The sequence below is a fragment of the Malania oleifera genome, chromosome 10 (assembly GCF_029873635.1).
Source record: "Malania oleifera isolate guangnan ecotype guangnan chromosome 10, ASM2987363v1, whole genome shotgun sequence".
Taxonomy (NCBI): domain Eukaryota; kingdom Viridiplantae; phylum Streptophyta; class Magnoliopsida; order Santalales; family Ximeniaceae; genus Malania; species Malania oleifera.
In genome coordinates, this window is record NC_080426.1 from 20525464 (window position 1) to 20548504 (window position 23041).

General features: G+C 36.8%; 1 protein-coding gene across 1 annotated transcript in view; it reads left to right on the plus strand.

Moving 5' to 3' along the window:
- Window positions 1-23041, plus strand: part of LOC131165972 (probable sodium/metabolite cotransporter BASS4, chloroplastic) — a 52540-nt gene that overhangs the window by 9948 nt on the left and 19551 nt on the right. The window contains exons 3-7 of the mRNA XM_058124164.1: window positions 7107-7214; window positions 7292-7359; window positions 8179-8257; window positions 10802-10860; window positions 10953-11021. Coding sequence (XP_057980147.1) covers window positions 7107-7214; window positions 7292-7359; window positions 8179-8257; window positions 10802-10860; window positions 10953-11021 — 383 coding nt within the window. The remainder of the gene's footprint in view (window positions 1-7106; window positions 7215-7291; window positions 7360-8178; window positions 8258-10801; window positions 10861-10952; window positions 11022-23041) is intronic.

Below are 23041 nucleotides of genomic sequence, written 5' to 3' on the forward strand. Positions count from 1 at the left end.
AATAGTTATGAACTCATACCTTATGTTTATATGGGTGCTTTTTCACATGCTTATTTACTTAATAAAATATAATAAAATTTAAAGATAAAATGATGAAAAGACAATGAGTGGACAATAGGAGATAACCTAGATACATATGCTCTTTGAAGCAGGTTAGCTAGTTGACTAATTATATTTAGTTGAATCTAGAGGAAGATGCTTGATTAGTAAAGAGAGTTGGTGGTGGGATTAAGGCATCCAAAATGCCAATAAGACAAAAAGAATGTAGTGTGAGACTTGGCAAAAAAGTAGGAACATGTAAAACTTTGAAAAGCATAAAAGAAGCAAAAAAAGATGGAAAAAAAAAAGGTTGTCACCGAAGCTAAATATTGAGTATATAGCAATTTATATACCAGACTAGATACAAAAGAAGGGAAAAGAGGCATATTTAAATTTTCTAGAGCTAGACTTAAGTAACATTAAATGTATAAATAAAATGAGATGATAGTGTTTTAGTTAGAAAAGAAGATATAAAAGAAAGAAGGAAAATTTATTTTAATAAGCTAGTTATTGAAAACCAAGTGAAGTCTTAAACTTAGGATTAACAAGGGTGGAAAATGGTAAAATTTTGAGAGTTATCCAAAATTAGAGTCAATGAAAAGTTAAGTTTGTGGGAAGATGAAAAATGAAAAATGAAAAATGAAAAATGAAAAATGAAAAATGAAAAACCTATATGATTGGGTGACATCCCAATTGAAGTTTGAAAATGCCTATTTGATAATGAAATTATATGGTTATGTAATTTATTTAACACAATTATAAGAACTTTGAAAATGCCAGATGAATGGAAGAAAGCAGTTTATTACCTATAAAAAATAAAGGAAATTGTCAAAATTGTAATAGTTATCATGGAATTAAACTTACAATTCATACAATGGAACTGTGGGAAAACGTAAATGACCAAAGTCTAAAGATAAAAACAAGGGTTTTAGAAAATCAGTTTGATTTTATGCTTGGAGATCAACTCTCAAAGCAATATATCTATTAAGAAGATTAATGGAAAAATTTGGAGAGATGGAGAGGGACTTGCATATGGTTTTTATTGACCCAAAGAAAGCCTATGATTGATTACGTGTACCTATGGAAGTTCTATGGTGTGTTCTAGAAAAAAAGGAGTATGTAGTAGCTGTATATTGATGTAGAGCAAGAAGCTAGACCATGGGTAGACCTTTGTTGGGGACTAATTCAGAAGAATTGGATAAAGGGATTGGACATGCATCCTTCTTTTAATCTTTTGTACAAGGCCTGATACATTGAACAAACAAAAAACCCAGCTTTAAAGTTGAAAAAGAAAGTAGAGAGAAAGGCCCAGCTCTCTCTAATATTTTCTTTATCTAGGCCCATTCTGAGTAGTAGGTATATTGATGTAGAGCAAGAAGCTAGACCATGCTTAGACCTTTGTTGAGGACTAATTCAAAAGAATTGGATCAAGGGATTGGACGTGCCTCCTTTTAATCTTTTGTACAAGGCCTGATATATTGGACAAACAAAAAACCCAGCTTTAAAGTTGAAAAGAAAGTAGAAAAAAGGCCCAGCTCCCTCTAATATTTTCTTTATCTAGGCCCATTCTGCTCTCTTATAATAGACCCGGCCCAACAAAAATAAATAAGTGACCGAGGCCCAATTTGCCCCTCTTCACACAGCCACATCTTCAACCATCTTATAATGCATAATTCGCCACCTGCAGCCAGGTCGTTGTCACATCAGCAGAATGGCCACATAAGGTTGCCATGTCAGCAGGCCAGGCATACTGGCATCTTGTTCAACACAGTAAATCGCCCCTGAATGTGGTTTGACTTTGGCCAGACAGATTGCACAATAAACAAAAAATACTGCATAATGGGGATAAATTATGGGTCAAAGGAATAACTTTTGTCATACTTTGAGCACGATGTCAGGCCTTTTCACAAATTTCTCAAGTGTGGAGAAAATATTTATATAGTTGTCATTGATGGAAGATGTACTGTGAATATGGTTTCTAGAAATGGTGTCACTCGTATGAAGCTTCATCTAGAACCCTGCCCAAAGACTAATAACACTACTTTACATGTTTGTGAAAGATGTTCATTCCCTATCCAAAAGGGTGACTACTATGATGATATTTGGTGTAATATCATACCCATGAATATTGGCCATGTGCTCCTTGGATCTTCTTGGTTGGATGATTTGGGTGTGATTCAGTCACATGAGAACAGAGACGTCTCACTATAATGATAAGAAGATTATTTTTGAAGCCTGCCTTACCAATGAACCAAGAAAAGACAAGGATTTTACAATATTGGCCACGTCGAAGTTAGTCAAATTGAAGACACTGCAAGCAAGGAAATGCATGTGTCTACAAAACATTCCTATTGCTGAGTTTGTCATTCCCAAAGTGTTCATTGATGTCAATCTCAACCCTACTCTTTTTTTTTTCTTTGGTGCTACCAAAGGAACAAGATTTCTTGCATCATTTGCACAGAGAGTCCAAGTTCGTTACTTCTTAGTTTTGATCTTCCAACATTTCAAAATTTGAGGCCGGAATTTTCCCATTTGGGGAGAATTGATGTAGAACAAGAAAGTAGACCATGAGTTGACCTTTGTTGGAGACAAATTCAGAAGAATTGGATCAAGGGATTGTTGTGTTCAGTTAATTAGTTTATTGTGTGTGTTTAGTTTGATTAGTAAGTGGGATTATGTGTATTTGGGGTTTCATTTGTGATAGATGTGTGCTTTAGTGGTTCTATTATAATTTTATGTATTTTTAGGGGTTTATGTGTAATTTCATGTGATTTAGACTTTTTTATAAGTAGGATGTGAAGGCCATGTAAGACTTAATTTTTTATGAATTTGAATTGTGAAGTTTAACGTGCGTTTTCCCCCAATGTATCTCCTTCCTCTACATTTCTTCTTCCTTCTCTCTATCTCTACCAAATTCTCTCTTGGCCATGATTCCTTGAAGCTGTTTTGCTTCTTATATAGATGTCATTAAGTATATGTATGCTGCAGTAATGGCTGATGTTAGGACTACAGGTGGAGAGTCTAGGGAATTTCTAATTATATACGTACATAAAGGGTTTGTTTTTGAGTCCTTATATTTTTGCATTAGTTTAGGGATGGACTTGCTAGGGATATCCAAAATGAGGTTCCAATGCATATGTTGTTTGTAGGTGATGATTGTCTTGATTGATGAAACTGGAAGGGGAGTAGAATCTAAGTTAAATTATGGAGAGAAGCTTTGGAATCTTGATGATAAATAGAAATAAGACAGAATATATGAAATGAAAATTTAGTCATTTTGGGAACAATATTGGAGAAAATATTAGACTTGATGGTCAAGAAATTATAATATAGATTTCAATACCTTAGATAAATTGTGCAAGCTGAAGGAGAAATTGAAGATGTAATAATATATAAAGTTAGAGCTGCTTTGGTAAAATGAAAGAAGTGATTTGGGTGTGTTGTGTGATTATAGAATACTTTTAAAATTAAAAGGAAAGTTCTGTAGGACGGCTATTAGACTAGCTATGTTATATGGATCATAAATGTTGAGCAACTAGGGAACAACATATCCAAAAAAAGTAAATGGTTGGATGTTGCAGCATAGGCCAAATAACACACCAGTGAGGAGGAGTGAGTTGGTTAATGTTTATGGCAATATGAGGGAGAGGGTAGACCTACAATAACTTGGACCAAGATCCTCCATTTGTTAGAGGATATTGCCCTTGAACATACAGAATGGCAGAAGAGGATTCCTGTAGCTGACACCACCTAACTTAAAGGCTCGATTAATGTTTATCGTTACTTATTAATTATAGTAAGCATGGCATTTTTAAGTGAATTAGTGAGATTTTTCTAATATACAGCTTCATCAGCCTAATTAAATAATATGTGCCAAGATAACTCATAGATCTAATCAACATTAAGATAAGAAATTAATGAATTGATAATAAATTTATGTGTTATCCTGAAAATATGCTATTCATTTTACTATATTAAGCATGAATCAATTAGTAATGATGAATAGGCAATATATCATGTTAAGAATAAGGCAACAAAAAAGCAACATAAGTTAGATAAATCGATATGTTCATTATGTTAAGAAGGAATTTTTTTGGATTAAATTGTGTTAGGCTTTTTATTTTTTATTTTTTATTTTTAATTCTTGTCTTATTTTGTTTTTCTTTTGAGGACTTCTTGTCCTCCCTCAAATTATAGTTCTCTCTCTCTCTCTCTCTCTCTCTCACAGCATGTTTCTTTAGATATCCAAAAAAAAACAATGGCTGTGCAATGAAAGTTTAAATGTGAATTAATTGCTAACATGTGCATGGTGAAAGCTCCACCCAATGGGAATTAAGCATAATGTTGTTGGATAGTGTGAGGGCAAAATAAAAAATATAAAGGCGCATAGGAAACGAAACATTAACACACACTCACCCATATGATAGTTGATAATTATTAATTATATCTATCAGAAAGTGTTGATAAGGATTTCTTTTAATTAATCTAGGAATTGAGAGCTAAGAGATAACATTGTTAGTCTGAAAGTTAGCAATAAAGACAATAAAATCAATGGAAACAAAGTTTGAAGAAGGTATGCAAGTACTTAAAGAAGTCTATAGAAAGATCAAAATTCAAGGGGGATGTGAGTTAATCGGTTTTAGTGAATGGTGAGTCTAAAGTCTTGGTTTAAGGCCATAAGAGGGATTAGGCAAGGTTACCCTCTTTCCCTTTTTTAGTTTGCATTAGCGGCTGATATTTTGAGAGGATGGTGGATAGGGTAGTGGTTAGAGGTTTAGTGAAAGTTTTGGAGGTGAGGAGAGAGGGGGTCAGGGTGTTGCACCTTTAGTTTGCACGTTTAGTTAGCTGATGATATTATCTTCTTTTTAGAGCATCATAGACCGTCCTTTATGAATATTTTGGGTCTCCTCCACATTTTCGAGAAGATTCTTGGACTTAAGATTAATACAGGGGAGAGTGGTATTATGACTATCAATTTGCTTTCCGAGAGTGTTAGGGAGTTATCTGCGGAGGTGGGTTGTAGTGTTTTGCATTGACTGCTGTCCTATCTTGGGGTTCCTTTGGGGGGTAACCCTAGATCTGCTAGGTTTTGGGATCTTCTTGTGGAAAGGGTTTCTAAGAGACTGAATGGGTGGAAAGGTGCTCTTTTTCTCTCGGTGGCTGAATAATGCTACTCCAGGCTTGTCTTTCTAGTATCCCATTACATTTAGTATCCCATTATATTTTCTTTCTATTTTTAAGATTCAGGTGGGGGTTGCTAGTAAGATTGAGAGTATAATGATGTCTCCTGTGGTCGGGGTTAGGGGGTTTTAGAGATCATTAGGTTAGTTGGGGAGTGGTGGATAGGTCTAAATAGGAGGGTGGTTTGGGTATTGGAAATTTAGTGTCCAAATACACAACTCTTTTGGCTAAATGGCTTTGGTGGTTTTCACTAGAGAATTCTTCAATGTGGCATTTAGTTGTTAAAAGTAAGTATGGATTAAATGAGAATGGGTGGGATACTAATTTGAGATATGGATATTCTTTGGAGAGTCCATGGAAAGCTATTTCTCAGAGTTATCTCCTCTTCATTCCCCATTTTAAAATCCTAGTGGTTAAAGGTAGTAATATCCATTTTTGGAAAGATCCTTGGTTGGAGAATGCAGTTTTGTCCACCCCTTTTCCATATGTTTTTTTGCTTGAGCTCAGGCAGGACAGGATGATTCCATTTCTTCTTTTGTTGTTGATTCATGTGGTCTTTGCCTTCTTGGGATTTCCACTTTCGCAGATTGTTAAATGATGGGGAGATGGTAGAGCTATCCTCTTTGCTAGTCTTGTTTAATAATTGTCGTTTTTCTTTGGAGGAGGATAGTTGGTCTTGGCCTTCGGATCCTTTGAGGGTTTACTCCTGCAAATCTTTTTGTGATTTTCTGAATAGGTTTAATTTACCTTTGCTTCTCTATAGATCATTTGGAAGGCCATTCTGAATAGGTCTAATTTACCTTTTCCTCTTTATAGTTCCATTTGGGAGGCCAAAGTCCCTCTAAAATCAAAGCTTTTATTTGGTTGGTTGCGCTTGATAGAATTAATACCAATAACTTGATGCAGGTTAGGAGATCTTTGAAGGCTATATCTCCAGATATCTGTGTTCTTTGTTTTAGTTGTTCAGAATCTGCATCGCATTTGTTCATTCATTGTGATTATGCTTGGAGGGTATGGAATAAGCTATTTAGCATCTTAGGCAAATGTTGGGTGAGTTCAGTGGTAGTGGAGGACTTTCTGGCTGTTTCTTTTGCTGGTTTTGGCAGGAAAAAGGAGAGGGGAGTGCTCTGGAAATATGCTTTTTTTGCAGTCTTTTGGGGGCTGTGGATGGAGCTTAATGTGCATATTTTTCTAGGGAAGAAGTCATCTCATTTGCTGGTTTGAGAAAAGATGCATTATTTGGCATCTCTTTGGTGTTTGGGGCAGTGGAATTTTAAGAGAGGGGGGGGGGGGGGGGGCGTTCAGCGGGACTGGCGTTATGTACTGGAGTGTTAGTTCATGTTGGTTTCTCTCTCTTGTTTTTTAGTTTTCAGGTTGTTTCTTTGTGTTTTTATCTGGCTTTTCCAGACCACATTAAGGAGATGTCTTATTTTCCTGGCTGTATATTCTTATTCAATTAATGAAATTCTTCTTTTATTATAAAAAAAAAATAAAAATTCAAGGGGGGGGGGGACTAAAGATATTTTTAAAAAAAATTAAAAAATTTGTACAACACCCCAAATTTATTTTCAAATTTTAGTGGGAGACAGTTGACCCCACCGTCCCCGTGGTAAATCCTCCCGTGATCTACGTTGAGTTCTGCCTAAGGCGTAATAGCCTTGGCCCTTGACAATTCAGAATTGGATTTGATTGGTTGAGTAGAGTGACTGGGATGAAGTTTTGTTGGTCTGAGTATGAGAATAATTTTCCAAGTATTTTAATAAACTCAGTTTGCTTTTCACCTTGAGAACTCTGCTTCAGAGACTGTAATTTGATTACTTTTTTTATAGTTAATGTATCATCATTGATAATTGACTAGAATTGTTTTTAAATACTCTTGTTTGCAGCTCTTGTTAGTGGCGTAGCGTTAGGACTCGCAAATCCTAATCTTGGTTGTCTTGCTGACAGATTCTATCTATCAAAATTTAGCACTTTCGGGATATTTCTTATCTCAGGTGAAAATTTGAATTGTTCCATTGTTTTTTCTGTAATGCTATTTTGTGATGCCAACCTATTTTCTCCTATGCTCTAGGTTTGATGTTGCGTGGTGGAGAAATTGGTGCAGCAGCTGAAGCGTGGCCTGTAGGGATTTTTGGGCTAGTATGACCTCAAATTTCTTATGTACCATTCTGCATATTGTAGGTTCATTCTCCTCAGTTTTCCTTCCTAGTCATCCCTATTATTTGTCTTTTCATACCTCCCCCCCCCCCCCCCACTCTCTCCCTTTTTTTGCTTGGGTTAGGGGTGGGAGTGGTATGGTGGTAGGGAGTTGTGATCTTTGATTCAGATTTTTTCGCTGATACTAGATTTCTAGTTACCATTTATGAGATCCATCAGTTATGATCTATGGATAACATTTTGCCCCCTCTTTGATGCATACATCTTATGATGCTGGCCGCAGTTTATTCTGTTATTTTAAATATTTTTCTGTGTTGACTATAGGGTTGGTTAGGGGTTTATAATCTGGTTCACAAATAAAAGGTGATTGCTAGAACCAGAAAAACAGAAGGAAAAGAAAAGGTATCACCATTTTACAGAGTATCCAAAAAATTATGAACTGTGCCACTATCCAAAGTATAATCCATGAAACCAGCTATCAAGGGAACTAAGCCATCTATTTTAAGAGTTGCAAGAGATGTAGATGTTCCTTCAAAGGCTCTTTTGTTCCTCTGCCTCCACGTGACCCAAAAAAATGGTGAGGGGGATCAAGGTGAAGGCTTTTTTCCTCTGCGTGTTTCTTGGAATGCCTTTCCATATCTCTTTCCTCAGTCTCAGCTGCAACCCAGCTGCAGATGCACCCTCATTGTTAGTATTTGTTAGTTGTTTGACTTGTTTGTTAGCATCATTCTTGAACATTTACAATTTGTAGCTCTCTAGTGCTGGTCATCCACTGATGCTTTTTCCTTCTTGGCAATGCAGGGATCTATTCTATTATTTACTCCCTTTTTTTCCAGGTTATTTTTGCAATTTAAGATTCAACCTCAGGAATTTGTTACTGGTACGACAAATTCCCATCAAATTGCCACATGCATGTTTTAATTGAAGTTGATCTTTCTTTCAGCATCAGTTGAGGGGGAAAATCATGTTTTTAATTGTATAGAAAATTGTCAATTGCTGACTTGTTACAAAGTTATGGAGCTTTTGAGCATGAAGGTTCAAAAATGACACCAAAAGCCTCATTTTTAGTCTCAAATTAAAGGATAAAAAATATTTGAGGTTCTTGAAATGAGAAAGCAAAACACAACATCCATTGAAAATGCTTCATTTATATGGTAAAAGAAGTTCAGCTATTGAGGATTGCTTGTTTGGTTACTTTTTGGGCCTGGAGGTTTCTTAATCAAGGCTTGTGTTAGATCCATAGCTAGTTGATGGTAATCCCATTCCAGCTAGGATATTTTGCAAATAACCTGTTTCTTTAAGTTTGGTCATTTTCGTTGTCAATGTAAGTTCTTGGTCGGGTAGTCATTGACTATATCTGACTAGAAGATCAGAAAATTAGTGATTCATAATAGATGTTTGTCTTGTGAGGTTGATTGGTTTGATTTTGGTCATGCTGATAATTGTTCCTACCTCAGTTGCTGTAATTGCCATTGTTTGTTTCCTCTCCTTCTCTGTAATCTCAGTTCCATGCTTGTTTAGAATTATTTGAGGCTTGTGATTTTCTTTGTGACAGAATAGCAATTCTATCAACATTGAGTTTTGGAAGTAATTTAATAATATAGGATATAGTTCTTTGCATGTAAGAGAGAATAATTTAAGAATATAGGATATAGTTCTTTGCATGGATGAGAGAATAGAAAGCATTCTAACTACCAAAATTCCAAGCAGTGAATTCTAGAAATTGCGTTCAAAGAATAACCACAAATTTTCTTAGTTCAATAAGGTTGAAAAATATATTGTTGTACATCTCAATTTGAATAATTTCTCTCTATTTCTTAGGTATTGGAATTTTGGACTTCCTATTCCCAGTCATTTATTTAGTTACTAATCCTTAATGAAGTTTAACACCAACAATCTGTTGCACAGTGCACAGCCTTATAAGGCTTTATCCAAAATGTTTGTATTATATGTCTTGATAGTACTGAGACTCACTCCCACTTTTTCTTGCACTGTCTGGCTGCTAGCAATTTGTGAAACAGATTGTTTGGTTTATTTGGATGGAGTGGTATATGTCTGAGCTCCATAGAGGCTATCTAAAACTCTGTTTGGAATGTCTTAAAACTAGGTATTTTCTTAAAGTATTATTAATAAGTACGTATGTCAATAAATAGTGTTGGTTTTACTCTTAAATAAGTACATATTTCAAAAAGTATTTTTCCAAACTACTTTATTTTAGGAAAATAAATATTGTCTAAAAAAATAATTTTTTTGAAGCATGTACTTATCTTAAAAAGTACTTATAATAAGTAATCTTAGACTATTTTCAGATAAGTACTTTTCAGATGTACTTTTTAGATAAGTACTTTTCTCTAAGTGGTTCCAAACGATCGCTAAATTTAGCTTGCTTCTTTCTAGAAGCCATAAGCATGGCAACAGTTTGTGGAAGTATGCTCTTTTCGTTGTTTTTCGGAACATTTGGTGGGAAAGGAATGCACAGCATTCTTTGACTTTTTTTATTTCTTTGGGACAAAAATGGTTTCTTTGTTATTTTGTAGGCTCTCTCTACCAGTTGTCTCAAGGGTACTTGCTTTTCATATTTTCTGTCATATTGGCAAGCACTGTCAGTTTGATGTTGCTTCCTTTTTATTTTTTATTTTTAAATATTTTCATCTTTTTTTTATTTTTATTTTAGATGGATATCTTGTCCACCCTTTATATCTCTTTTCTCCATAAATGAATTTTCTTCTTTATATAAAAATACCAAATTTTCAAATTTTTTGGTGCAATTTTGTTAGCAGCTGGCTGATGTCATCATTTTCCAGCATCCCCTTTCATAAAAATTCATTAAAAAGTTACCTAATTTTTTTTTATGAGCATCGTGATAAGCTTTCTTTCAAATCATTTATGGTAAAGCTTGAAAACAATAGCTGTCATCTTTTAGGGCTCACATATCTTGTTTGACGTGGCAAGTAGTGAAATAAAATTTGTGCAATCAAAAATGAGGGAAAAGCAACATACGAGCTAAATGTATGGCATAAAGTACCATGCAGAGGCGTGATATTCTAATTATTTACTAAATGTAATAGTAGAATAATGAGCTGTGTTCTCTGGCCTTGTATCATTCTTCTTGCTTAATCCATGAAACATCTATTACATTCTATGTGGCTGTGCTTACTGCATTTTTGGATCGGTAAGGTAGGACATTTTGTTATCCTACGACATGAGAAAGTAATGAGTGGTACTTTTTCCTCTCTTTGGAATATATTAATGTGCTACTGGGGCAATTGCTTTCGTACTGCATACAATAAAGTATTTTTCCAGTTCTTTCATCTTTGAAGACAATGTGCTTATTTTTGGTTGCTACAAACTGGATATGGGTCCATAACATGGTCCAATAATTTCTTCATTTCTGAACTGTTTAAGAGTTTCCTGGTTCTTGTAGGACTGGCTATATTTAGCTGCATGCCAACTACGTTATCAAGTGGAGTTGCACTGACTCAGGTGTGTTAACTATTTTCTTTTCGCCCATTCACTGCATTCTAATAGATATTAGGTTTTGAGTTCAACTAATGGCTTGTAATGCTTCATTGCAGCTTGCTGGTGGAAATTCTGCTCTTGCTCTTGCAATGACAGTAATATCTAATCTGCTAGGAATTCTAATTGTATGTTACAAGAGTTGCATCATTATTATTCTATTAATATCTAGTTGTGCATTTACAACTTTAATCATTTAAGCTTGACAGTTGAACCATAGAATCATACCAAACTATTGGATGCTTTACCTCCGTGGTAAGGCAGTTGTAGGCATGAGGTTACATACCTTTCAAGCTTTTTGAGACAGTCCTGAGTTTGATGCCTTATGTAGTTTAAAAATTCTCTATAGCATAATATCCTTTTTATGCAGGCTGCATTACAATGCGATAATGGTGTCTTTTCAGTCACGATATATAATTTGATGTTTCTTTGTGTCACAAGCCAAGCTTGTTCTAGGCATTATGCTTGTGACCACTTGTCTTGTACATGAGATGGATAACCATCATGTAAGTACCAATGTAGGTTTTGTTCATTAAGAATGATAATGCCTTAGTGAAAATAGTGGGTATAACTCCTCGGTCACATTGATGTTTCTTAATGACAGTGAGAATAGCATAGAAAGCTCTTTAGGGGAGGGTAAGTGTTCATCAATCATTGTTAAACTCACTATCTTTTGTGAACGTGTTTAGCTTACTTGTTTCCATCGCTAAACACACATTGCCTACTAGGCATAAATGGATTCTGTTTCTCTACAGCTTATTGCCAGACTATCATTCGGGCGGTCCGGGGGGGATCACCATGGCTCCTCTCTTCTCGAGAATCCATACATCCCTTATCAGTGTATGGGCAGCTATCTCTCGAGCACAGGTTATTTTTATTTATTTATTTATATTTATATTATATATACTATTATTATATATTTATATTGAATATATATTGAATTGATTGAATTTAATAATTTCTTTCATTTTCAATGAATATAAAATCATCACTTTACGGAATAAAAAATATAAAAAATAAACTAAAGTACCAGATAAAATAAAGGAACAATAACCAGTTTCTTGTTCTATCAAGATTTAAGTGGTTGGCGTGACGGGATCAAAGGTTGATTAAATGCTTTGTGATTAAAATGTCTTCGGATTGTGGGATTGTCTGAAGCATTGGTGGGAGAACCATATCATGCTCTAATATTGAGAGAATTGATATGCTGGAACTGAGATAGCCAACAATGTGACTGTGGAGGTGACCCAACTTGTGGACCATGTTGGTGTATTGGAGGGATCCCAAAAACAATAATAGGATTCTATTGAAGAATTGTTAGAAGAAAAGGGGTAGGAGTAGGCCTAAAATTACTTCGAATGAGATAGTGGGGAGAGATAATAGTCCTTAATCTAATAGAGGAAAATACCTTGGATCGGGTGAATTGGCAGAAAAGGATTCATGTAGTTGACCCCACCTAGTGGGACTTAAGGCTTACTGTTGTTGTTGTATAGAAGTGCTACAAATCAAAATGGGTGAGCTTATTGCCAAATGACCCTGGTGGTTTGTTCTATCGAGAATTCTAGTTCTAAAAGAGTAGAATATGGAAGAGCTAGGGTGCCAAAACCTAGAGTGCGTGGGGGTGCCCATGATGCTAAGGAATTGGGGAACTTCTTATTTGACATGGAGCAATACTTTTGTGTGGTGAGGGCTGATTGGGAGGAGCGAAATTATCCATGTCGACTATGTACTTTGTTAAAGGCTTGATATACATTGTTGGCCCACAACCTAACAGCTTAAGCTTTTAGGTAAAGTGGTATTCTAACATACTTGATGGTGCAACTAAGCTATGGTAGTGTACCAAGTACGATAAGATTTAGAATGGATAGTGTGCAATTGATAGTTGGGTAGACTTGAAGAGAGAGTTCAAGGCCTAATTCTTTCTTCAAAATGTTGAGTATAGTGTTTGGCACAAACTACGAGATTCACATTGGTATTGTAGGGGAGTATGTTTCAGCATGCAATATTTTTTTTTACTTTGATGTTACGTATCCAAAAGATGTTAGAGAAAGACAAGTTGTTCTATTTCCTCGAAGGATTGAAACCTTGGGCAAGGGTTGGGCTTCATTGACAAAGAGTTTGAGTTGCCTATTGCACAGCTGCTGTCGAATGCTTGATTGACTATGCTAGAGAGATTTCCACCATGTCCAAGGAAGAACGGAGAGTCTTTCAAGAGGGCCAAACCCAAAAGTGGGGGATCCGACTTCTAATGATAAGGGTAAGTTGGCGTGTTCCTTATGTTGAGGCTCTTATAGAGTTGTTATTTGTCCTCACAAGTCATCATTCAATGCCTTGTATGCTTTTGCAAAGGCGATAAAAGGACAAGATTAGGATGAGGAGGAAACCCTGAGGATGGCTGCAATGTGGTTATTCAACGCATTGGAGAGGCAGGCGAAATAACCGAAGGTTAGGCAAGCTAAAGGATGAATATTTGTGGTTATGCTAGGGTGGATATCGAGGCTACCTATAACTCTCTCACCTGGGGGGGGGGGGGGGGAGCAAAAGTCAACTGAAACTCGGAGAATGATTCAAGGCACATGAAAGTGGTTGACTCAATAACTCAACTTACCCTGGGAGTAGCAAAGCAAGTGACTGTGAAGCTTGAACAGTGGGTAGGATATGAGAATTTTATAACCATTTTGACGGATGATTTCCAAGTGATACTTGGAGTGGAATTCTTAAGGGAGACTAAGGTGGAATTAATGTTGTTTACTGGTTCCTTTGGTTTGATGGGAGATCACTTTTGCATGTGCGAGCTGTTGCAAAGAGAGGGGACAACGAGAAGTTCCTCTCAATCATGCAACTTGAGAAGGGATTGAGAAGAGGTGAGTGGGCATATCTTGTCTTGTTGGTGATGGTTGCCTTCGTAATAGGTGTCGAGTGTGAGATTGAGTTGTTACCAAGGGTGAAGGCTCTTGCTAAAGGGCCACACTAGATGGCACCTCCAGAGTTAGCAGAGTTGAGGTAGAAAAGTTATTGGGAGCTGGTTATATACATATTTTCAAAGCAATATTTGGAGCATTGATGTTGTTTCATAGGAAAGATTATGGGAGCATGGATGTGTGTGGACTATCAAGTGGCTTAACAAAGTGATTGTGTGCAAGTAGCACAAGAAGTATCCCATTCCATTGATCAGCTAAGTCATGCCAAGACTAGTTGCATAACACATAAGGGGCGTACAAATTTCCGGTGAAGCCCTTTGGGTTAACAAATGCACCGACGTCTTTCTTTATGCTCATGAATCATGTGTTTTGTGATTACCTTAACAAGTTTATTGTGATATACTTGGATGACATTGTTATCAATTGTTCCACTCAGGAGGAACATAAAGAGCATAACAAAGACATAAAACCTTTATGAGAAGAAGGAGAAGTGCTCTTTCCCTTAGAGAGTATCAAATTCCTTTGTCATATGGTTGAACAAAGTCGTCTCTAGATGAATGTGGAGAAGGTGAGAGCTATTCAAGATTGGAAGATATTCACATTGATAGTTAAGGGCTTGTCAATTGCTTTGCAAGTTTGCAGAGGGGTATTTGCGGAGGACTGCCTCGTTGATAGAACTGTTGAAGAAAGGTCATAAGTGGAATTGCACGAAGGTGTGCTAGGGAGCCTTTGCCAACTCGAAGAAAGCCATGATGTGGGATCTGGTATTGGCTCTTTTGGATATTATAAAATACTTCGAGGTAGAGACAAATGCATTGGATTATGCCTTTGGTGGAGTTGTTACAAGATGGGCATCTCGTTACATATGAGAGCACTATGCTTAGTGAAGCTGAACAGAAGTACACAATTTAATAGAAGGAGATGCTAGTGATGATTCATTGTCTATGCATGTGGTGGCATTACCTATTTGGGTCTAAGTTCATGATGAAAATAGATAACTCAACTGTAGTCATTTCTTCCACAACCTAAGTCATCCCTTAGGTGGGCCTATTGTTGAGAGTAATTAGAGGAGTTTGTTTTTTATTTTGAGCAGAAGATTGGACAAATGAATCAAGTGGCACATGCACTGAGCATAAAGATTGAACTTGTGGCCTTATGACTGGTAACACACTTGATGCCGATGCAGGATCTTATTAAGGAGAACCTTGTCAAAGATCCAATTGTTTGAAACCTCATGAAGTCGGTGGAAGAGGGCAAAACATGCTAGTTTTGGTTAGAGGATGGATTGTTGTTGAGTATTGATACTTGGCAATTGGCTTTTTGTGCATTGAGCTGATAATATGAGGAAGATAATGTTGTGTGCATTGTATGACACTGTGGTCAGTCTAGGATGACATCAGAATTTGGCATTATTGAAGTAGAGGTACTACTAGTCCCACATGCGTGATAAGATGGTTGAGTTCACTTAGTATACTTGAACTTGTCTCACCTGCTAGAAGAAGATTGTAGGGTTGTTGACTTGTTGGAGCCTCTTAAGTACCAACAAGACCATATTGAGGTGTTCCCTAAGACATTGTCAGCATGGTCTTAAATTTCCATGAAATTGTTGAAATTTCTGTCCAAATTTCTCATTTCTGTCACCCTCGAAATCGAAATGGCAGTTGATTTCCATCTTGCATAATTTCTGTTGAAATCTCAACGAATCATCCGAAATTTATTGAAATCTTGATATTTTAGCGAAACTTATCGAAATTTTAACTATGTAATGAAATTTCCTTGGGATTCAAATGAGAGATTTAGGAGTGAAATGAAATTTCTCCCTTAAATGATTTTATTTATTTTTATCGAAGCAAAGTATTATTACGAGTGCTTTTGAAATTATATGAAAAAATAAACTTGTAGCAGCATTTTATTTAACCATTCATGTCTAAATTATTATTAATTGTATAATAAATAATATTTAAAAGATTTATGAATTTCATTTGTATTAAATGAATATATTTAATGTACATTATTTTACAAATATCTTTGTTACACATACTTTATTACAACTTTTCCACCTCATACACAACATAGATGTGTTTAACTTGTAATATATTAGTCCACAAACTTACATAATTATGTCATTTAATCATTTCTAAAGTTTCATGAAGAATTTCATGCTTTACTACTAATTTCCATTATTTTTTTAAATCGAAATTGAAATCGACATCGAAATCGAAATTTCTGTACTTTTAAAGCTTCGAAATTTGAGTCGAAATCGAAATTTTAGACCTTGATTGTTAGTGACCAAGATACAAACTTCACAGGAAATTTCTTGAAATTTTTTTTCAGAATCTTAGGTTCATATCTTGACACTATTTCGAGCTATGATCTGCAGACATATGGATAGACAAAGAATTTCAATGAGCTACTAGAGGAGTACTTTTGTTATTTCATCACTGTCAACAATAAGAATTGGGTGTGGCTACTCGACGTGGCTCAATTTTGTTTTAACACCCAAAAGGGCTCAACAACTGAAAAAAGTCCTTTTTGTAATAGGCAAGCAACCGTGGTACAAAGAAAAGAGTCCAAGACCATACATCTTTACCAAAGAATGGAGACTAAACATGGAGATTGTCGAATCCTACCTGGAGTAAGCTTCGAAATGGATGAAGCAAGCGGATTAAGGGAGAAGACTGTTGCACTCTGACGTGGGTCACTTGGTGCTTGTTAAGCTCCATTATAATGTATCAAGTCATTATGAGGTTGAGATAGAAGATTACTTCGCAATATGAAGGGTCAGTCCTTATCTTGGCCAAAGTTGACAAGGCTTCATACAAGTTGATGATTTAGATTGGATGAAGGTGCATCCTGTGTTTGCCTTAAGCCATTCATTACTAACATTGAAGGTCAGTTAACCAGAGCACCATTGAAGACATCGCAGCTCAATAGACAGGAAGTGAAAATATCCTTGTAAACATGGAGTTCGCATCATCAAGGAAGGAATTATATGAGTATCTAGTCTATAGGAAGGGCCTCAAAGATGAAAAATTCTGCTAGATATCATCATAAGATATGGTACTATTCGTGGGCAAGGTTGGAGGGCACTTAGCATCAAAGTCTACGAGGATATCAACTGCATGGGTGAGAATGTCACTAGCCATGCTTGTTCAGGGTATTGTTTTTGACCGCTTGTCTTGTGTACATGGGCTGGGTAACCATAGTGTAAATAGTGTAGGTTTAATTCTTGAGTGGGATAATGCCTAGATGAAATAGTGAGTATGATTCTATAGCCACTTTAATGTTTCCTTTTGATAGAGTGAGAATGGCATAGAAAGCTCTTTAGGAGAGGGTGAGTGTTCATCAATTATTGTAAAACTCACTAGTTTTTGTAAACATGTTTAGCCTACATACCTCCCTTGCTAAACACACGTTGCCTATGAAGGCGTCACTAATATATTGCCTTGTGTTTACAGTTTATTATGTGACTCATTTGCGTTTATGATTGTTTATTGCTTCCACTTACTTTGAGTTGGATGGTTGTGAATTTGTTCATGTGGTTAAATCACAGTATGCTTTCTAACTAGTTAAGCTAGTGTGCTATAATTAACGCCACAGGGTCCTTCATAAGGTGTGACAGTTCCGCCTTGTTAGTTCTAAGTTAGTGATGCAGGACCAATGTCCAACACCAATGTCCAACTCCAATAAATAAAAATAGTTGTAATTCAGTTTCGAATGAAACTAGTATGCTGGAGGACTTTCATAGGCTTTCAATGCTTGCAAAATAAGAAAACTACTTTTAGAAATCCAAGTTAACTAAAATGCTAATTTTATAAATAAAAATATCCAAAATTTTTAAAGATATGATCCTAATAAAAAAAACATAAAAACGGAATTGCCATTAATTTCCCATGATGACTGCCTCTAGTTCCTCTAGTTGAAAAAAGAACTAGACCTTTAGTTAAGGTGGACGTGCATGCTTGTTAACATTACCCTCTTCATCTTCATCCCTAGAATACTCAAGTGCATTCACAATTCGATCATTAGTGGAGCTCTCTCCATTTTTAGGTTTGTCTTCTTGATCTTCAGTGGTCTCCACTACAATGACATGACTATTCATAGGGTAACTATGATAAGAGTGTCTGTTTGCCCACAATTATAACAATCAATTGGATAGAGTTCTTCTTGCATTGAATCAGGGGGGGCTTGGAGGGGACATGAGGGTGGCTTAAATGGACCTGATGTTTTCTTACAAATATCCTTACAATATTTGCTCCTTTTCTTGGGAAGGGGAGCCTTGGCGCAATGGTAGAGTTGTCGCTGTTTGACTTGGAGGTCACAAGTTGGAAGTGTGAAAACAGCCTTGCAAGGTAAGGCTGCATACTAAAGACCCATCATGGTCGGTCCCTTCCCCATGTCCCGTATGTGCAGGGGCTTTGTGCACCCGGCTGCCCTTTCTTTTTTAATTTTCTCTTTTTCTTGGCTGGTCCAAGCTAAGGCAGTAGATTGATCAACTGAGTTAAATTGGTAAGATGGCAACTCAGTGCATAAACTATAGTGAAGTCCCCTAATGTACCAAATGATATGTTTTTGTTCATTATCATCAAAGCATTGAGCTACCAATTTGTCACGTTGAATCAATGCATACAACCTAAATTATGCGTCTTGTTCATAATTGACCATGATGCATTTTCCTTCCATCATATGAATAAAGCCTCATTAAATTCTACCGAGTGATTGGAGCTTGCCTCTGAGTGTTGGAGAACAATACTCTGCCACTAGGTACATGTGAGGCCTCTGAGACAAATGAATGCCTAATCAATTTTTTATTCCAGTTGGACTCCTCAATAGATGAAGATATTTTTTTTGTTTGATTGAACCAATCTCTGGATCTCCCTCTCTTGTCAACTTGGGCAAAGGTGACCCTGATTCCATAATTCAGCTTGCGAGAGGCTTGCAACTGAGGAGGTATATATTATTATGGGTATGGGTAGTATTTTTTGAGCTCTTAGAAGGAACATCAAGTTCTACAAGTCCCATATGTTTTCTATCTGGATCAAGACTTAAAGATAGTGGAAGTCGTGGACTCACGAGCTCAAACTTCTGATTGAACTTGGAGACAATTTGATTTTGGAAAGTGACAACCTGAGAGTTGAGAAGTTAAAATTCATGGATCTACTTTTCAGCTTGTTCCTTTGGGCTACTTTGTGGGCAACCAGATCAAATTGGTCCTTGTCACCATTTTCATATTAATTATCTATTTATTTACTTATTTATTTATTTTTTATTTTGGTTTTCTTAACGGTTCAGATAAGTACAGCTCAGATCTCCATTCTGCTGTTCTGGAATGGTTCAGATGTCTACTTTAATATTTGAGTCGAATGATGGGTTAGGATTACTACGTCTCCTTAATCCTTATGCAGTTGCCTCTCTCAGAATTGCTGGGTTCAACTGGGATTAATGAACCTGGGGCTTTGACTATAGTGATGAAGGCCCTGAGGACCAGCAGTGGCCAACAGTTGGACGATGACTATGTGATGTAGGATGAGAAGTGGCTATTTGGATGGATCATTTCGACCCAATTAGGAGGCCTATGTCAAAGAAAAGGGTGAATGGTTTATTGGGTCTGAAACCTAAATGTGCTTAGTTATTTAGTTGTTTGAGTATGTGTGTGTAGTTTGCTTGTATAAGGATTATTATGTTGGGGGCTTGTTTGCAGTAATTGTGTATTCTAGGAGTTGTTTGTAATGTAATGTAGTTTTAGGGGTATGTGTGTGATTTCATGTGTTTAGAGGTTTTTGGGGTATGTATGCAATTTCAAGTGTTTAGAGGCTTTCTTATAAATAGTGTGTGAAAGCCGTGATGTAGGCAGCAGTTGATGAATTTGAATTGTTAATTGAACATGAGTTCCCCCTTGTTATCTCCTCTTTCCTCCCTTCACTTTCCTTCCTCTCTTCTATTTCTTCTGATCTCTCCCAGGGCTGCAGAACCTTGATGCCGCCCCTGCATCATTTGGTATCAGAGCCCAACTTTGATCTCCATTCTTCCATTCCAATCCCCCCATCATTCCCTCCTCTCTTCTCTTCTGCCCTGTTCTTCTCTCCCTCTCTTCTTCTCTTCTTCTAATTTTCTCTCCTAATTCTCTCATTTTTCTCTATTTCTGATTTCTTCTCCTCTTCTCTCTGTTCGGATTTCCTGTTCTGTTCCTAATCCTTTGCTGCCCAGCAGCCTTCTGCCCTCTTGCTTCTTCGCTATTTCTCTTCTCCTCATTTCTGAATTCTATGGCTGTCTCTTGGCAGTTTCTGACCAACAACTCCTCCAACCTCCCATCTTCTTCTTCTCTCCTTCAGTTTCTTAATTCTCTCTCTCTCTCTCTCTCTCTCTGAATTTCAGTTAAAAAAAAAAAAAACGAAAAGTAGTTCTGCAGTTTCTGAACTTTTCAGAAATTCCGGTCGTGTCCCCAATTCTCGAACACCACTTTCCAGTGACCATCCTGCAACACTACCCACATCACCAAAAGCAGAAGCCCCTGAAACCCTCAAAATTTCATCACTGTCTGACCCCTGGAGGAACCCCACGTGCTGGCCAAAATTTCTCCAGCCGTCCGCACTTTGAAAACCCTTATCTCCTGTGTTTTTCTCATCACACCACCACCACCAATAAACACCTCATCCCCTGATCTCCCCTCAACCAAAGTTTTATTGCTGGAGGTGCCTCACTGGTGGCACGTGTAGGGTGGGAAACTTCCACAGTTTTCTGCAATTTCCAGTCTCGCGAAAAATTGCTTCAGCCACAAGATTTTGGATTTTCTCCATGATATTTTAACCTGAAAGGAGATATTTTGTTGTGGGCACAACATATTGCCAGCAAGCACTATAATTTTGGCACAAAACCTAGAAATTGTTGCTGCCAGCATAAAAAATCAGGTTTGTTTTATTGCAGCATTTGTGAATTTGCTAGTGAATTTGTTTCATTTCTGCGTGATACTCCAAATTAAAGGTAACTTGAATATTGTTCTTATTAATTGAAAGTGAAGTTTGTGATTTGCTTCATATAATTGCATCATGGTGACTAATGTTGAATTGTTTGCAAAGGTGGAGTTGTTATCCGGTAGGGCACAAAATATGGAACATGCTTTAGAGACTGTTATTGATGCTTTGAGTAGATTAACATCTGAAGTTGCAGCCTTAGGTAAAAGGCCCATGGAATTTCCTACCAAACAAGATGGTGCTGACCCTCATGCTTTTGAGTTGTGTGAAGGTTGAAATAATCATTTAAGGGAATTAAACTAGAAGTCTCAGATTTTATTGGTGATGGTTCTCCTGATGAATTTGATGATGAAGCAAGCCATGCAGGTGCAACTTGTGCCTCCCAATTATCAGCAGCGTGTTCATCTCCAGCTCTTTAATTTGAAGCTAGAAGAAAATACAGTTATGGAGTATGCTAGAGATCCTATCATTTGGCTACTTGTGCCAACATAGAATGGAAGGAGGACACGATGCAGGGGCAGCATCAAGGTTCTGCAGCCATGGAGAAATTAGAAGAGAGGGAGGAAGGGGAAGGGAGGAGAGAGGAGATACCATGGGGGTAACTCATGTTCAATTCAATTCAAATTCATCAACAACTGCCTACAACATGGCTTTCACATACTATATATAAGACAGCCTCTTCACATGAAATTACATAAAACCCCCTAAAACTACATTACATTACAAACATGACCCTATTTTACACAAATATTACAAAAAACCCCCAAATACACATAATCCTATACTAATTAATACTAAACACAAATAATAAACTACTAACCTAACCCAACAATTATCAATCCAATTCTTCTTAAGTAGTCTCCAACTTGGATCTTCCCAAGGTCTTGCTTCTTGTCCTACATCAGAATGTTATGATAGCATTGTACAGAAAATGGTTAATGCCAGCTATTGCCTCCAAACTTGCTGCATGTCATCGCCCTACAGTTGAGGATGCAGCAGAAGTTGCCACTCAGATCGAGGAGGACATGCATCACTATGATTTCTCCAGGGTTTAGGGATGACAGCAGCAATTGGCACAATGAGGACTTGCTGTTGTTCACTTTTTTGATGCTAGAACTGCTGTTGGCAGATGGAGGAAGTTTCCTCGCCGTTGTCATGGCTTGATGGTGATGGAGAAGCTTCAGTGAATCTTGCAACAAGGACATCATCCATAAATTGAAGTCGATGGTGTTGATTATGGCTACTTAATGATGGAGGACTTTGATTGCTTCAAAGGTCTTTTGACTGAGGTGGCGTTTTTGTGTTTAGATGGGATGTGGGCTGGGGTGGCTAGGGTAGACTGGAACTTGAAGGTAGTTGGATTGCATGACCCCCCCCCCCCCCCCCCAAAAAAAAAAGTGGTGGGCAAAGGGTGGGGTAGTTGAGAGTGGGGGCTAGTTTGGGTAACGGCAGTGCTGAGATCAACGGCGGTGGTGGAGACAGAAGCAGTGTAAAGACATTTTGAATTGTGAACCTTGTGAGTTCAGGTAAAAACTTGTGGACAACCATGTCAAACACGACATCTGCTTTGATTTGAGTTAAAATTGTGAACTGTGTCAAACAAAGAGTCTGCTCTGACACGACTTGATGCAGAACCAATGCCAATCACAAAATAGTTCAAAATTGACCTGAATAAAACCAGTACATTGGAATCCATTTACATGCTTACAATGCTTGAAAAAAAAATATTGGAAAACTACTTTTAGAAATGTAAATAAATTAAAATATAGATTTGCTTTATAAAAACATCTTAAAATTTGAAGATCTAAATCTAACGAGAACTCCATAAATAAAAAACGATAATACAATTAACTACCCACGCTGATGCATTATCTAGGTACTCCGATTTTGCAATTGTATTAAAGGGGAAAAAAGAAAAAAGGGTATAAAAATTCTCTCTGATAGATGGAATTTTTAATGAGAAGCCTGGATATGAGGCTCACTTTCACTTTTTTCCTCTCTTTTTATTCATTCGTTTTTTTTTAAGCAAAATTAGATCTAGATAGCACCAGGAATGAGTTACTTTTGTTTTTTTCATTTTGGGTTTTATATAGTTTTTTCAAACTCCAGACACCAGTTTCTTTAATTTCACATTCTTTGAAATTGTGCTAGTAGTTACCTACATACCTCATATTTTAGGTGCGGGCCTTTTTCTTCTTGGAGTTGATTGCTTTCGTGTTCAGATGTTCATCTGCACTGTGGCCCTGATTCTCTGCA